Below are 17,234 nucleotides of genomic sequence, written 5' to 3'. Positions count from 1 at the left end.
GCAAAGCTGAAGGGGTCCTTTTGATGTCCGCAAAACAGAAGAACTTGAAACATCTATACATCTTGTCTGAGAATGGTCTATTTTTTAACGCATTTTTCCTGTATGCTAAAGTTTGGACATGTCCTGTGTCTCTAGATGTCCATAAGAAGTATAAAAAAATATAAGCCCTCTGTTTAATGTAGATTTAATTTCTGTATACTAATGTTCCCGGGGTAGGGGTAGTACAAAAATAGATGAGCACCAGGTTTATACATTTATAAATGTATAACCCCTTCATAAAGCATAGGGATGTTGAGTTGAAAATGCAATCCCCGGTTCCCGACATATAATACGGGGATCCATAGCTCTCGGTATCATGATGCAGAATGATGCACGATTACACTCAACTACATCATTGTCGTCGTTGTGACGTCTGGTGTATGGAAGTGCAGTGACATCAGGCTTCATACCTACTTTAGGGTAGGTTTCTGTTATATCTAAACTAAACCCCATAGACCAATGTGGGTGAAACCCTTTGAAGGTAAGGAATCTTTGAGCCATGAAACTGTTGCATTTATTGCATTAAAATGTGAGTGTTGTGTTGCTGTCCTGTCCGGGATTTGCTGTCCTGTACTGGACGCATCGGCCTTCTCCTGACCTTTTCCAGGCTTACTGTATCAGCTTTCATCTACAAAAAGAAATTTTTAAAAAGGAGGAATAATCATGCAAAATCTGTACCTACAGATAAGGATTTAAATGCTTATAGTGGCTGTAGATGACACAATGTAGAGACCTGTACAAAGTGAAGTGAGGGAAAATGACAGACCCCAAGCCCAGGCAGGCAGAGACACGAGAGACGCGTAACTTTATAGTGTTTAAGCTGTTTAATGTTTTGTCATCCGCGCTTCCCTCCGGCACTCTTAATGAGCAGGCTTGAACATGCACGAACGAGGCTCTGTTGCTTCAAACCCAATGAAGATTTGGGGCCTGTTCAGAGACTGTTTGGCGTTGGGACATAAGTCTGTTGTGGCTGCTTCACTGGTATGTGATTTAGGACAATGGAGTCATGTGAAATTTCTGGAGGAATAGTTTTGTTTTGGAGTGTCTTTTTGTGTAAGGGAAAGCTACTATGGTGAAACGAGTCTGTTTTGTTAAGTTGCTGCTGCCACGGTGGTGGGGTGCAAAGTAGAGCCCTGCGCGGGGCTGTTTTCTTAATCCCGCTCCCACAGAATTTCTGACCATTACCATTCGCTTCCCCAGTATATGTGTCCAATCCGGCCTGCTCCTGCAAACATTCTGTCACAGCTTTTAGAGATGGTGAAGAATGTAATTCCTTCATTCACAGATCCTCATTCATTCCCTCAATCACTCATACTCCCCCACCCCTTACCTGAACTGCAGATTTCCCACACACTCCCGCAAGGCTGCCTTCGCACACAGTGTCTCTTCTCTTGTCCCGCCCAGAGGAAGCAGTAACGTGATGTGACGTAAATTCACGTGACTCCGCTAGGTTCCTGGGCGCATTACTGGGACCCGCAGGTACATTGTCCGCCTGCTCCCGCCCGCTACACCCGAAAAAACAGCCGTACCGGCAAGTTTTTTGATAGTTGCATCCCAATACAGTCCTCTGGTGCAGAGTCCCCGAGTAACAGAAAGCAATTCCATATGTTCCCTGTGTTGGACCGTTTAGTATAAGTTCAAAGTCTGGCACTTTAAGGGGTGGTCATACCCATTTCTTTTTTTCCAGGGTTCAGTGATGTTGGATGTGTGATTGCAGAGATTCCCCTTCTCACATTTGCGGGTCTGTCCAGGATCGAACCTTTAGGTACCTTTTGTTATGGTGTCAGCCCAATACCCTTCTAGAGCGCATGACATGGTGCCAGAAAAAAACAAAACCGACTACATGTGCTACAGTGTATTTCCCATGGAACTAAGCACTCTGTACTTGCTAAACATTTGCCATGGGTGACTTCTTTAACTTGGCCGATATAGTATCCTGGCGTGGATAAGGTTGGCATAGACTGATGTAAGGTTTTCTTCTGGTTATCTTGGTGGCATTCATTTAAACATCCTACCTGCCCTCTACCTTTTCTCTACAATGAGAAGCCGGGCGAGTACAGCTTGCGACTGCCAGAAACCTAATCTATATGATTGTTTCAATGAACTAGACAAAGCTTTCATCACAACAGATGCATTGTTCTAATATCTTTCAGCCACAATTGTATTAAGCAAACTGGTTTTTACTTGAGCCGTATACCCACGGAGTTGGCGTTAGAGTTTGCTGGAGAATTGTTGTTTCACCCCACTGAATTAATTATGTATGATGGTGGGCTGGCTTTGGCAATACTTTTCCTGCATCTAGGACCTTCTCTCGGGAGAAGCTCGCTGTGGTCTTCTCTTGATAATTCAGAATGATATCTGGGGGTCGGCTATCTACAAACTCCTTTTTTTTTACTGAATATACTCCTTTTTTGTATTACATTTTTATCTGCGTACGTGTGTAAAAATAGGCTTTGCATTTTCAATTAAGACCATTAATGTAGGTGGACACATTATTCTCTTTCCAGTGAGGAACGAAGTGTTAATGAAGCTGGTCTCATGTAGTTACACGAGTGCTTCCTCATGGTCCAAGCTACTTTATAATTAAGTCCATGAAACATGAAATGTAACCACTGTCAGAATATGAAGTTCTCGGGAAGTTCCGTTTCTGTTATGATTCTATATATGAAACTGCATTTTCTTATTAATGCCAGTCAATTCATTGGCGTCGGTAACAATGACTTTCTAATTATTGTGATGAAGTTCATTTGTGATAATAGGTGATCTAACCCAACCCAAACTCACTTGAATGCTCCTTCAGTTTGTGAAATGATTGATGCCATAGATTGGGTTTCTTTTCAGAAGGGCAGTTGGCAGGAGAGTTGCATTTTCACCCTACTGATGATACCATACAACATGAAGGCATCTGCTCCAAGAATAGCTGAGATGGCCATGAATAAAGCGTAAATAAATCAATGAGATTTTATTTATTTTGAAAGCTGAACCGTGCATTATATGGGGGGAATCTCAGCCCTTTGTACCAAGCATGTCCCTTTTTATAATGCATAGTGAATTTAGAAAGTTGAAACTACAAAACTCCTGCCATCTCATGATCTACTGATTTCTCCTGCAGATGATACAGAGTGGATGCTTTCTGGAGTTAACAGTGCCAGGCTTACGGAAATGAATCTGTGCGTTTGTTTTGAGTCTCCAGTAGATAAGATTCAGTAGCTGTTAAGGAATGACATTGATTCATTGCTCTTTTCTACAGAAATGGCCGTATGGGATCAGAACTGGCTAAATATCTGTCAGCGATGCTCCTTGAAGCCGCATTAATTTATAGACTCGTCTTGTAATTAAGGATGAACCGATGCTTGATGGTCAATAATTCCCTTATAATTAATAAGTGTTCCATTTGGAACGTTGCCTTTTTAAATAGAACATTCCTCTGGTGCATGTTTCTCCTTTCAAGGTATGTTAGATATTGGTACTTGCTGCTGGAATCTGCCTTAACCGGTGTTTTTCCAGCATGTAATTGAGTTGATATAGGTTGTCTTAGTGGTGCATGTTTCATTTTCATTCAGGTGTGCACCAGTATACTTAAAACAGGTTTTGTAGCTTTGTGTGTCTATTATTACAAGATATGTGTCGTGTTAGAGATTCTGAATCACTAGCATCTAAAACCCACGTTGTACCAGCATATCGGGCAGTCTAAAAACATGTGGAGCACATGCTCTTTACGGGGTCTTCCTGATCTCTCTCCAGACATGATTATTTTGGCCCTTTGGTAAATAGGTGCATAGCTGGTGGTATCAAACTTCACTACGTTTACTCTCCCACCGGCATTCATGACACCTTGTTAGATGAGCGGAACAGCCTCTGAGCAGAAGTAGCAGACGTTATCACGGTAAGGGGATTTAAACATGCACGGGATTGATTTAAAGCTATCCTGAATGTAAGACGGGACGATGGACTGATTAAGGTCCGAGTCTTTGCAGCAGGAAAATGGGTAGATTTGGTGGACTGTATGGTTCTTGTCTACTATGTTCATTTTGAGCTTAGTGTGTGTTTAGGGCTGGGGCGAGAGCCAGAAATAGCCCTAGACATTAATGTGTATATGTTTAGATTAAGGGGGCAAATATCTCCTGTATTTTGATATTGATGAGTTTAACGGTTATGAGCTTGAAAGCGTTAAATGATTATTAGTTATCTTCCAGGCCTAATTTTGCAATAAAAGTTTGGCAAATGTAGCATGTATCACATTTATGTGCATGGGCTTTCGTTTCCTGCTGCAATTCCCACTGAACCACTTAGACCCTCGCGTAACTAAATGTTATAATGCATATAAATGCTTCTTACCAGTTATTCAGGGTTTCAAAGAACAGCAAAGCCGACTGACTGAATCTGATGGGTCCAGACGGTTCAAATCAGCTGTTTGTTACGGGTTAAAACTGCTCCAAATGTTGCTTTTTAGGGTAAATGGCTTCTCTTGGCTGTTCGTGTCTGTTTAGACCTAAAGTGATATCGTGTTTTTAATACTCGGAAACCATTTATATTAAAACCAGATAAAGGCACAGTCTCTTTAATAACACGCAGTCTGACCTTAACCTGCTCTATTTCCACTGCAATAGCTTCCAATAAAGAAAACCCCACCTATATATACGGATTTGAAACCATCCATTGTTTTTAAGAGCACGCTGATGGAATGACGTCATACAGTGTTTTATCATCATATCGTGTTCTTGTCACCTGTAGGCGGTAAACAACTGATACCTCATTTACATACAGCCTGTTCGCTGCGTTTTTGATGACTAACCTTTGCTTTAAAGACACGCCACATATATTTTGTAACAGAACAGGGTAGTTAAAAGGACGCCCCAGCCATCCTATCCGCTTTAGTGTGTATGATAGATGAATGATGCTATTCAGCCCAACCATCCTGAATATCGTATTTCTACCAAGACTGACTTCATGCTTGTCTTTTGCTTCTACGCACATTCTATCAGTTATATTTACCTATTTTAAAGGCAGGGTATCCCATTTAACACCAACCTCTCAATATAAAATACGAAGCTTGAAATAGATGGCTAATTCTACGTAATGTGCCATAGGAGGAGACTGTATATTCCGATGAAGGCTACCTGCAGGGCCTGCCCTCCTGGCTCCGTCATGTTCCTGTTCCCGGCGACGGGTTGGAGCGGTTGGCGTATTCAGCTGTGGCTTTTAATTCTCGCTGAGCATTTGCATGAAAGGGAACCAGAAACCTTGGCTGCTATTTTTAGCTTTTCCGCATCGTAACTTTACATTCTGTTCACGTAGGAAAGCAAACACACGGGACTTCTGCCACGACAATGCCCGGCTCTGGTTTATTAGCTGAAATGTGAAATCTGCAGGCTGCTTAAATCGAGGAAGCTGTTTAAACCGTTGCGGTTTTTATTAGACCGCCTAACAAGTAACAAACCTTTTCCCCTAACATATTATAGCCCTGAGTCTGTTCTGGAGACAACCTCTTCTTTGCATTTAAATTAGCAGTATCTGCTCTCCTAAATATTTGAGATGTTATTGAAATATATAATATATATTAAAAACCCCAAAACCGCAGTGAAAGCGGTGCTCGCTTTATGTTCTTGGCTGTGCCAAAGACCTGAAGGAGATATTTCATGGTAGAAACATACCAAACATATTTTCGGCTTTACTCCCTTCATGGTGCAGCGTGAAAGTTACTAAGCAACCTTCCCAACCCCTGTTTAAATTGAATCTCATAAATGTAATGTGTGGCAGCTTATTAAAATTAAAGAACCAGTCAGGTCGGGCCAAGTAATAATTGGTATTAAAGTCCAACAAGAACGCTAGCTATGTGTAACAGGCTTGTATGCTTTGTGTACACTTCTTCCATAATCGCTTTAGTCACCAGATTTATTTACGTGGCCCCTTAGACCTGTTCCCCCACCAAACCATCCCATTTAATGGTTTTGTGTGCTGCGTTACAGAATTCTAAGCGATTTAAAGTGCCGTATTTTTCTTCAGTGCAGTGCTGGCCTCTGAAGAGCTTGCATTGTATAAAAGCTTTTGACGGTGAGGGTCCAACACAAAAATACAGCTGGCTTTGTACGGGAGAACAGTGAGATGTCATGTAAGAATGTTAGCACATTGGCACATACGTAAATGGGCTTTACTCGCTTCGATGGGGAGTCCCATGGAACAAACAAGTAACTTTATTTGAGCATTACACAACTGTATACAGTAATGTAGTTTACACTTGAAGAAAACATGGTTCTATCTCATTTTGGTCCGAAACCTTTATCTGCAGACCCTGAGGCCATTGTCAGTCATGTGACTTTTCCTGCTCTAACACTGCATTAAGGTAATACTTTTTGGCAGTACTAATGAAGTCCTGTTTGTTACTGTCCTGTTTAAAGCAGTGTTTTCCTATTAACGATGGCCAAAAGAGTTGTTTGCGGAAAGCTTTGCCATGTTGTGCTTGGGTTGTAACTGCTTGTATCGTTAGTGAATTTCGTTCGTAGGGTAGTTGAGGGCACGATCATTTTAGTGAATAACTGAGTTTAACTGTCACTTTTCCACTTTAAATGGGGTTCCCTTGTACATAGTAAGATAGGTTACCTCGAGGCCCAATGCAACCCGGTCACCATGGCGACTATAAATCACTTCCTGGCTCCCAGGAAGCCGGTAAAATGCCGCCACTGTTTGGCTACAGGGGGTGCTGGTGCACGGCATCCAGGGGCCCGCGTTATGTGACCTCGGGGTGATCGAGTGGCAGCAGCAGGCAGCGAACACGCAGCGCAGACGGGTAACGCGGAGTAGTGTACGTGTATAGTGTCCGTGTGTATGTTTACCGTAGTGTTAGTCGGTGTGTCGTTATGTATGGGGAGGGGGTGACTGAGCATATACTTTTAGCATTTTTCTTTTGTATGTTTTGTGAGATCTTTAATTTCTTTAGAATAATATATTATTATATTAGGGGGCGATGGGGACATGACTCTTAGAGGCAAACCAAATTTGTCAGCCTTTTTTTCCAATAAACTTCCCTTCATCTGAAGCCATAGAAATGTGCAAAAACATAACTGTGTGCACAAAAAAACCCATAAACCTTTTTAGGTTGATGAATGATGACCCGATTTATGTTCAGCAGCATTCCCTGATGAAACGTACCCCACGTACATTTTTTTGCACTTTAGGGATCTCTCCTGCACCTTATCTATGCCAGTTCACTGTAATGTTTAATTTGTTGTTCATTTTTACTAAAAAGTGGCATTAAGTTATGTATTAGTGATCAGTAAGCATTAAGCCAGTGGCTTCTGCTTTGAGGAGTAGTGCAGGCGGTCAAAAGCGATGATGTCCCTGCCACTGCAAGAAGTCAACACGTACCAATACGTCCTAATGGGCTTTTCAGCACAATTTTTAAAAAATGTATGTCTATGTGGACATGAAGGGGTTAATCTACAGACTTGGATGCTACTTTCACTGTCAGTCATATAATATTTTGAATGACTTTCCATGTTGGCTTCTTCTTTATGGCACTGCTGTGAAATCCCTTCCTATATAGACATTTGTCAGAGTGTCTGGCTGGTTGAGACATTCTACTGTTTACAGAAGGCACGGTGATAAGGAGTCAGGGTATTTGTCTAGTAGATTGGGTTAGGATAACAGAACTAAAGCACATGAATTTCTCTTCCACCTTCCCATCACATTCAGTTGTTTCTTTTCCTGTGCCGGTTTGGTTTTTGTGATTTATTCAAGCCATTCTTAAGGTACTCTGTGGGAGCTTTTAATTCTTCTGCCCGGTTTTCTTTTACTGCAAAGACAATGTAAACTTTAAGGCTTAAGACGAACCAGAACCTGCTTTGAAGCTCTAAAAACAAATTGTTCCCTGCTCTTCGTTCTCAGGTGGCGACAGACAAGGTTGCAGAAAAGTTGAGCTCTACTCTCTCATGGGTGAAAAACACTGTGTCTCACACTGTCAGTCAAATGGCAAGTCAGGTGGCGAGTCCATCAGCTTCACTACACACTACATCTCCGTCCACCACTCTGTCCACACCTGCCCTTTCTCCGTCCTCTCCGGTTCAGTTGAGTCCAGATGAAGTAGAGCTGCTAGCAAAGCTGGAGGAACAAAATCGGTAAGTTTCTTTGACTTTGTGATGCATTCCCTGCTTTATGTTGGCTGAGCTATCTGCTAGTAGGTGGCAAGGTAAGTAAGCCTCCTAGCTTGATTTGAATGACTTGGTCAGCTATGCAGTGTTATACTTATCCAGTACACAAATTACATTTATCTGTGAATGTCCGGTACATCCGACCATCTCTATTCCTTTCTGCGACTATACATTGTTTGCCATGGGGGTACTTTGGATAATTTGCAGTTGTATTTTTCTATGATGATGTGCAGCATGACTTCTTTATTGTCTGTCTTTTCTTCTCAGTACATGAATTAAACACAATTAAGCAGTATGGATCGTTTGAGATCTGGGACAGTTAGACTCATGTTCCCAAAGCAGAAAGCATTTAACCCAACCATGTAAATCTCTTCGGCTGCTCCACAGGTGGCTAAGACTTTGCTGGTAATTTTCTGTCACGAGGCTATGATGTTTTTTGCCACTAAGGACATGTATTTGAGAGTCTTTAATCTGTTGACAGAATGAGTTCGTCTGTCTTTTTTTTTCTTCATGTTTTTAAGTGACAACCAGTGTTTTGGCATCAAAGAACTCCAAGTGATCAGAGTTCTCAGTGTATATTATTGTAAGTCACGCTTTCCATTCCTGGCTTTGTTCATTAGTTTTAATGATATGCCTCCTGTAACTTCTTTACTGTCAATTTACATTCCCTCAAATAACTGACTGTTTGTCTGACTAGTGTGAGATATAACACTTTAGCTCATTATCTGTCTAAGCCAAATAATTTATGGTTGCTTGCAGTAGGGTCACCTCTTTTCAATTGTGTGTGTGCACATAGATTATATATATATATATATATATATATATATATATATATATATATATATATATATATATAATATAAAAATTCATTGAATTCTGTAGTATGTGATGTAAATGAATCGTAGCACATTTGCTTTGTTCTTCAATCACTTGAAAAAAAGAAGCGTTTTGCAACATTTGGCTGCGTGTAAGCCAGAATCAAGCAGGATTTTTAGTGGTGCCCTACAGAAGTGTTAGTGTGATAAAAGGGTTTGTTCATTAAAACCTGTTTCAACTCTCTGAATTAACTGTGTTCCAAAGAGCAGCCCTTAGCTTATTTCCCTACATAATGTGTAGTTCAATCAGTCGGGTAACTTTAAATAAATGTTCCTGATTTAGATATGCCTTATACTGGGATACAGAAGCTCACCGAGGCTCTCCCATCATATTGTAATGTCCAGAGAGTGCAGCGCTCCTGCCAACTCCTTCTTTAGTGCATTAACTCCAAAAAGTGGCCACAGTGGATCCCTTCCCAAGAGGAAAAAGGGAAAATATTTCTAACGTGCCACACAGAGCACAGTCATGTACTTGACAAATCTTCAAGTGAGAAGGAATAATGTTTCTATTTCTGACAGCGTAATCCTGTATGAACTTTCTGTTGCATAAACATTTATTGAAAGCAGGTCTGTGGTATTTATACAGGCTCCGGTTTCCGTTGGACCAAACGGATGTAACGCGTTGTGCCGGTATACAGAGTCGCTGCTAAGTTCAGTACATTACAAAGGACAGCTGGCCTACACTATGAGCAAATGTATGTGGTCGTCCTCCCTAATTATTAAGCTCGGCTCTTTCAGACACAGCGATTGCTAATGGGTATATAAAATAAGGCACAAAGCCATCTCTAAAGACATTGGAACTGGAATGGGCCTTACTGAAGAACTCAGCGACTAAAAACTGGGAATTGGGATGGGATGTCCAACACCTCATATAGGTGTGATGGTCAGGTGCCTACGTATTTGTGATCATGTAGTGTCTGTCAATGAAAAGAATATTGTAGACGGGTGTCCGGAGAGGTTTTTCAGAGGTTCACCATGGCTTGTCCTGGGTAGTCTCGGTGCAGATATGGAGGCGTTCGGACATGATGGATATGTTAGTCTAGCCATGTATCAAGTTGATGAACACTCCAGGATTGCCAAAGTTCCAAAGCGATCTGTTGCCATACCAACCAGTGGAATAGTCTTACTGACTGGACTGTTCCACTGGTTGCCATGGTGATAACTTTTTATGCACTCCCCTCTTTGAGTTTTGGTCTTTTGTTCAATGTATTGTTGGATTTTCCCTCAGACACAGAAGCCTTTTGTCTTTGGATATGTTGGCATCCAGGCAGTCAATTTGAATAGTTTTGTATAAAAAAAGAAAAAAGTGATTCTGGTGCAAAATAACTTTAAAAAAAAAAAAAGTTTTTAGCACAGTAGCTGCTAACGAATTGGTTTAATCAGCTCAGACTTTGCTGCTATAGTGTTATCTTCGCACCATGATCTCCTCTTCCACATAGCCCTCTTACTGGACTTTTTTACAAAATGTTGCAGGTCTAGAATTATCAGCCTCTTTGTAAGACAAAATGATAGTCTGCTGTCTGTGTTGGAAAGTGTTAAGTTGGGTTTTACGAACAACCCTATTATGCAGTTTTATCAGCTGCTCGGTCCCTCGGAGAACCACCTGTGCTAAAATATGGACAGCCTAAATGCTTGTTTTGGCTGGCAAATTATTGTTTTGGGTCATGAGACTGCCTGTTCCGTAGTAGTAATTATAGTCCTTCACATTGTGGCGTGTATCCTAATTGTGGTATCGCTGATTAGAGATAAACATGTTTCTTATAGTTCTAGATTGCGCTGAAAATTCATTATATGAATGCAGATCTTCCAAAACAAAAAACACTTCGTTTGTGTTTGTTGCCTGTCATCTGAATGATGCTGTCCTTGCATGAGATATATGATATATATTTTGCATATTACATGTTTAACATAAAATTTCCTTATAAACATACACAATATCAAGGGTAAATCTCAGTGAGCTTCCCCAGCTAGAAGGTCTGAGTTGTACCTGTTCAATGTAAAGGGTAATGTTTGAGAGATCTTAACTTCATACTGATTTAAGTATACATAATGCAGGGCCAGCTCAATCCTTCTTCCAGGAGAAGCTCACCGGGGTGGACCAGCATGATAGTGTTTTTAATGTATTCAAACTAGGGCTGCAACTAACGATTATTTTAATAATCGATTAGTTGGCCGATTATTTTTTCGATTAATCGGATAAAAAAAAAACAATATGCAAATTTTTCGTTTATTTAAAATAATTTAATGAACTGGATGTTAAAAAACAACTTAAAATTTACATTAACATTCTTATTTTGTTATGATGTAATAAAAAAACAATATTTTCAAAGTACAAGAACCCAAACACAATATTTATGCACTTTGCACCCAGCCCTGGCACTTTGCACCCAGCCCTGGCACTTTGCACCCAGCCCTGGCACTTTGCACCCAGCACTTTGTACCCAGCCCTGGCACTTTGCCCCAGCCCTGGCACTTTGCCCCAGCCCTGGCACTTTGCACCCAGCCCTGGCACTTTGCACCTGGCACTTTGCACCCAGCCCTGGCACTTTGCACCCAGCCCTTTGCCCCAGCCCTGGCACTTTGCGCCCAGCACTCAGCACTTTGCCCCGGCACTCAGCACTTTGCCCCGGCACTCAGCACTTTGCCCCGGCACTCAGCACTTTGCCCCGGCACATTGCACCCAGCCCCTGGCACTTTGCACCCAGCACTTTGCACTGTGCCCCAGCACTTTGCACTGTGCCCCTGCCCCCAGTCTCCAATTCTGCCCTGCCCCCACACTCTGCCCTGCACCCACACTCGCACCCAGTCTCCCACTCTGCCCTGCACCCACACTCATGCTCTGCCCCCCCACCCAGCCCTGCACCTACACTCACACCCTGCATCCCCACTCACACCCTGCATCCCCACCCCCACTCTGCCCTGCACCCTGGCTCCTACCCATTCGCTCTGTGCGAATGGAGCCACTCACACAGAGCGAATCGCACATAGACAAAGAATACTTAACTCCGCCACGGACTCGTTCCACTTCCAAGCTTCAAGTTTAAAACTTTATTGAAGTCTTGATTGAAGCGCGTCACATCCCTCACGTAGCTAAAAGAAGGCGGAGACTGCAGAGCGTGTAGCAGAAGCGGGGAACGCTCGCGGAGGTAAGTAAAAGGAGCCGAGTGCTTCAACAACGAATCGATCACTCGATTAATCGATAACGGAAATCGTCGACAACGGTTTCCATTATCGATTTTATCGATTCGTTGTTTCAGCCCTAATTCAAACAATCAACTGTTCTGCAAACGCCATCTTTAGTGAATAGATGCAAATGTCAACTTTAGTTGGAGTTGTCGTCTGTAGGGTGCTGTGTGATGTAGTCTGGTTCTAGATCTAAATTGTATCTTTTAAGCTAGAAAGCAGTTTTCTGTATGTATGTATTCATTTCTTGGACCTACTGAAAATATATACGAGACATTCAGTGTTTTTAGCCTGTGGATCTCTGCTTTAAGGAAGTTCTGTTCTACCTTTCTCCTGTCTGTCTCTATAATCGAGCAATGGGGCTCCCAAACTTTCCCACTGTGGTTTTTACTTTATTTTATATGTAACACGGGCAATGGTATCTTCTTTAACAGACTGAGGCAAAAACACTTTGTGGAAAGTATTTACACCCATTGTTTGCAAGAGGAAACATTTTGATTGGATGCTTTTAAAGTTTGTCAACAAAAGATATCGTCCCCTTGAGTTCAGGAATGGTGCAGTCCAGCTCTGATAGCCCTGTTTGACATGTGTTAATCATTGCGCGTTTTAGAATAGGGGCCACATGCACAGTGTAGCTGCTATGTGACCCGCAGAAGAAGAGGGTCTGAATATATCTGCGATGGAACTTCTAAGGTAAACTCATTGAAGTTATTCTTATTGAAATACACTATTAATAGTCATATTCTGGAAAAAACATACTTAAGACTTATTAAAGCCACGTGATATGTTGTGTTATTTTAAAATGTGCAATGTCAGACAGGTAAATCTGAATTGGACCACACCTGAACTCAAGGACACATTTTATTATATATAATAAACTGTTCCGTTTTAACATTTACTGATTTTTGGTCTTACAAGTTGTCTGACATTATATTTACAGCTAATTGAGAAAAAGTGTTTTATAAGTGTGGGTAAAAAAGATCTATAAGAAGATTTATATTTTTGTCCACAAAAAAATATAAGATATATTTTTAAATTGATGGGGTGGTGGGTGTTATGTCTATAAATTCATTGCTATAGTAATTACCTGACTGCTCAGATTCTACCTGGTAGAACATTCAGTCTCCATTCAGCAAATATCAATGTTCAAGGACAGTGTACTCTTACCTCTGCTTTTAGTTTTTTTGCTCTTTTGTAAATTCCTGGCCGCTTGTGAGTTTTTTTTTTTTTGTTTTTTTTTATTTTATTTTAGCTGCCTGTGTCTATGGGTTGTCTGATTTAAATTCTCTGCTTAGATGTTCCTTTGACCCGGATCGATGAATCCTGCTGCGCGGTCCCTTAAGCAAGTGCTAATCAATGCTAAAATAACTCGCTGTTAAGGAGCAATTTGCAGTAAATGCAGTCTTGTATTTTCTCATATTGTCTGGCTCCATGGAGTTATGTGCTTCTGCAACATTTACAAACGATCAACATTCTTTTGAATTGTTTTGGGGTCACGAACAAGGAGCCCCCCCTTTAGTGATGGAATCAGGGTAGATATGCGGGGCCAATATCAGTAGGTGGCTCAACCTAAGTGAAGGGCGGCTTTTATGAGTGGAGCAAACAGTGCAATTTTTGGTACATACCTCAATCCGAGAGGTTCCAAGTTTAATGAAAGGGTGAAATGTGCTTCAACTTAACTGTTCTCTGAACACAATGGGCCTGGGTTGTTAATGTACTTAAAAGACATAAGTGGGTTAGGACACCATTTATGTTGCATGTGTTGGGTGATTTACATTTCCACTCATCTTTATGACATCTCAGTGGCAGTGATGTGTTAAGTGTGCTTCAGATCACTGATATTGTGTAATAGGCACAAATCTTTATTCCCTGGTCAAATAGGTGCCAGTGAGATGTTAGATGCCCATTACTGGTATAGACAGCGCAGTAGATAACTGTCCACAGCTGTAGATTATCGGGGGCTGCATGTATGATGTCATTCTGTACTTTGCTCCAATTTCGAAATTTGCATAATATTTACATGGGTATATTTCTGGACGGCATTCACTTTACTGTTCGCTGCAAATGCAGCTGTTTTTAAGGGATGCCAGGCTAAATGTATAAACCGTTTGCATTCAGCCCCTGGGCTTTACGTTACGGCATCCCTGGTATAAGGTCTTTTTCTGTATGCGGCACATAAATATTAAACCTAGCCTTAAATTGTGTTTATAGTCTTAATTAAACTCTACAGCGGTTGTTAATTTTATTTATAGTCCTGGAACTAAATACATTTTCGATCACCGGAATGCATTCCGCTGTATCATAAATGTCTGTCTGGTCTCTGAAGCCTTGATCTGTTCTCTAAAGCTATAGATTTTGTTCTAAAGGCAGTGCCTTCATTTTGTGTAAATAATACAAAGTCCTGGAAGCCGTCCAGAGTAACTGCACAGGGAGATAAAATAACATCCAAACTTAACTGGATTACTGATTTCATTTGCAGGTTGCTTGAGATAGACAGTAAATCTCTGCGGTCTGTCAATGGGTCAAGAAGAAACAGCGGTTCCTCCCTCGTTTCCAGCTCCTCGGCATCAAGCAATCTCAGCCATCATCAAGAGGAGGATGCCTGGCTGCTGTGGGGTCGAATCGTTAATGAATGGGAGGAAGTCTACAAGAAGAAAGAAAAACAGATTAAGGTATTCTCACCAACACCAACCTGTGTACACTGAGACGGACAATCCATCCAAATAGCAGTTGATATTGCTATGTCTGGAGGTTGATGGTAGAGATAAGAGTACGGGGAGCCGGGAGTGGACGAATTGTACTGCTTACGCCTAACTGCGCGGAGTAGTGTGTTTCAATCCATTCCTCAGTGCTTAGTAAAGCGCATGGATTTCTTCAGACCATTTCAGTAGGTAGCAAAATAAAACCCTTATCTAAATTGGCAAGAATGATTAATGGTACTAAAGGCTGTGGTTAGTGTAACTACCCCCTAAGCATATGAAGAAGGGATCGCGCTTAAAATCGTTATGCTTGCAGAATTCTTCTTTGCAAGACCTCAAAGTTCTGTAATGGCGAGCTCTGAAGTTGAACTAAACTTTACACCCATCCTATAGCCAGGGCAGCGTGTGCATGCATCACGGTACATATTCTACCGACCCACTATACATCATTTTAATTTCCAGGACCTTGTAAGAAAAGGAATACCGCACCACTTCAGAGCGATTGTATGGCAACTATTATGCAACGCTCAGAATATGCCAATCAAAGATCAGTATTCTGAACTCTTAAAGATGACGTCACCGTGTGAAAAACTGATCAGAAGGGATATTGCCAGGACTTATCCGGAACATGATTTCTTTAAAGAGAAAGACAGCCTCGGACAAGAAGTTTTATTTAATGTTATGAAGGTTGGTATGCTGATGCAGTTAACAGTCCATGTTGCCCAGCAGATGTTAGCGTGAATATGATATACTGAATATTTTTTATTGGCTGATTCTGTATACCATTGTTGACTCACGACGTACATATATGAGCCCTCGGATGCTCACATGTTGTCTTTGCCCGACTTATTGAAATCTTTGGGTATTGCATTCTGCCTCACAGAATGTTGTAGGTGTGATGGTTGTATGTACTGTACATTTAGCTGGTCAGAACATGTATAAATCTGCTTTTGCCTTCAAACACATAATTAAGACCTGTTGCTGTACTTTCAGACAACCCCACAAATAAACCTGATTTTATTGGCTGTTGCTATTGTTCTTAGGATTAAGTAAATGCCTGTATGTGTTTTAATGTAGTGTTTAACCAGTGTAGATGTGGCTTTTATTTCTAAGGCTTATTCTTTGGTGGATCGTGAAGTTGGATATTGTCAAGGAAGTGCTTTTATCGTGGGCCTTCTCCTTATGCAGGTAAGCTGCTTGCACTGGTAATGTACAGATAATTTCCTTCTTGCTTGTTCCATTAATGCATATCAGGATGAACAGCCATGATAGTAACGACTGCAGACGTGTCTATGCGTAAATGCATTACGTATATGGCTGCCTAAAATTAGGCTGTCCGCTCCTTGTTTACCGTTGCCTCAAGACACACAATACATGGAGTGTTTATGAATATTGATAATGTACACAATACTTCTTAAACCCGCTTTCAGCTACTGTATATCTGATATGTGCTTTCCCTCTTCTATGTATCCTAATAACTGAAATCACTTGCAGTAGGTAAAATTAGGTCTCTTTAAAGATTCCACCATGCTTCTAATGTTTACTGTTCGCACTGTTTTTTGTTTTCATTTCAAATACATTAATCTAATTTTAATTGATATAGAAAATCAACCATCGCACACGCGTACCTCGAAGGACATTGCAGATTAAAAGTTAATTAGTAGTTGAGCGACACACAAAAGACTATTCTGCATCTTTCATATGCAGTTACGTCGTTATTTTTAGTTCTGAAGGTTTCCGTTTTAGTCTTTTATTATCTGGTATACTAAAGAATTTGCTAGTATGCTGTCGGTTATAGTAACGTATATCTGTGTTTATTGTCTATCATCCAGATGCCCGAGGAGGAAGCCTTTTGTGTGTTTGTTAAATTAATGCAAGACTATCGACTCCGGGAGCTGTTTAAGCCTAGCATGGCTGAGCTGGGTCTTTGTATGTATCAGTTTGAATGTATGATCCAGGTAAGGGCTCACAATCCAAGACATTTGTAAAGACGAAAGAAATGGTTACTGTTAATGATAAAGCCTATATTTCTAGAAAATTATGAACCACTAGGCAAAAGGGGAGAATTTTTATTGGCTTCTAGACAAGGCCACATGGTTCCGCCATGAATAAATAACCAATTGGTATTGACGTAGGACCTCTTTTTATAGCCATTTGCACATTACACGCTATACACAATAGACAGTTGAACCAAGGCATTTGGTTACTGTGATAAAGGCACTTTTAAAACTTAAAAAGTATGGACTGATGGGAGCACAACAATCTGCAGGTTTAGTTGATTGTGCCTCCTT

General features: G+C 41.1%; 1 protein-coding gene across 5 annotated transcripts in view; it reads left to right on the top strand.

Annotated features, from left to right (window-relative positions):
- The window catches only part of EVI5 (ecotropic viral integration site 5), a 53,483-nt gene that overhangs the window by 5,567 nt on the left and 30,682 nt on the right, over positions 1–17,234 (top strand). For 4 of the 5 annotated variants that reach the window (XM_053470237.1, XM_053470238.1, XM_053470239.1 and 1 more), the window contains exons 2-6: positions 7,924–8,153; positions 14,724–14,916; positions 15,406–15,630; positions 16,057–16,131; positions 16,776–16,901. In XM_053470237.1, coding sequence (XP_053326212.1) covers positions 7,924–8,153; positions 14,724–14,916; positions 15,406–15,630; positions 16,057–16,131; positions 16,776–16,901 — 849 coding nt within the window. Of the gene's footprint in view, positions 1–7,923; positions 8,154–12,827; positions 12,938–14,723; positions 14,917–15,405; positions 15,631–16,056; positions 16,132–16,775; positions 16,902–17,234 lie in introns of those variants that run through there. The other variant, XM_053470240.1, reaches the window with a different exon arrangement.

The sequence above is a fragment of the Spea bombifrons genome, chromosome 6, assembly GCF_027358695.1.
Source record: "Spea bombifrons isolate aSpeBom1 chromosome 6, aSpeBom1.2.pri, whole genome shotgun sequence".
Lineage (NCBI taxonomy): Eukaryota > Metazoa > Chordata > Amphibia > Anura > Pelobatidae > Spea > Spea bombifrons.
This window is presented reverse-complemented; position numbering and strand designations above follow the sequence as displayed.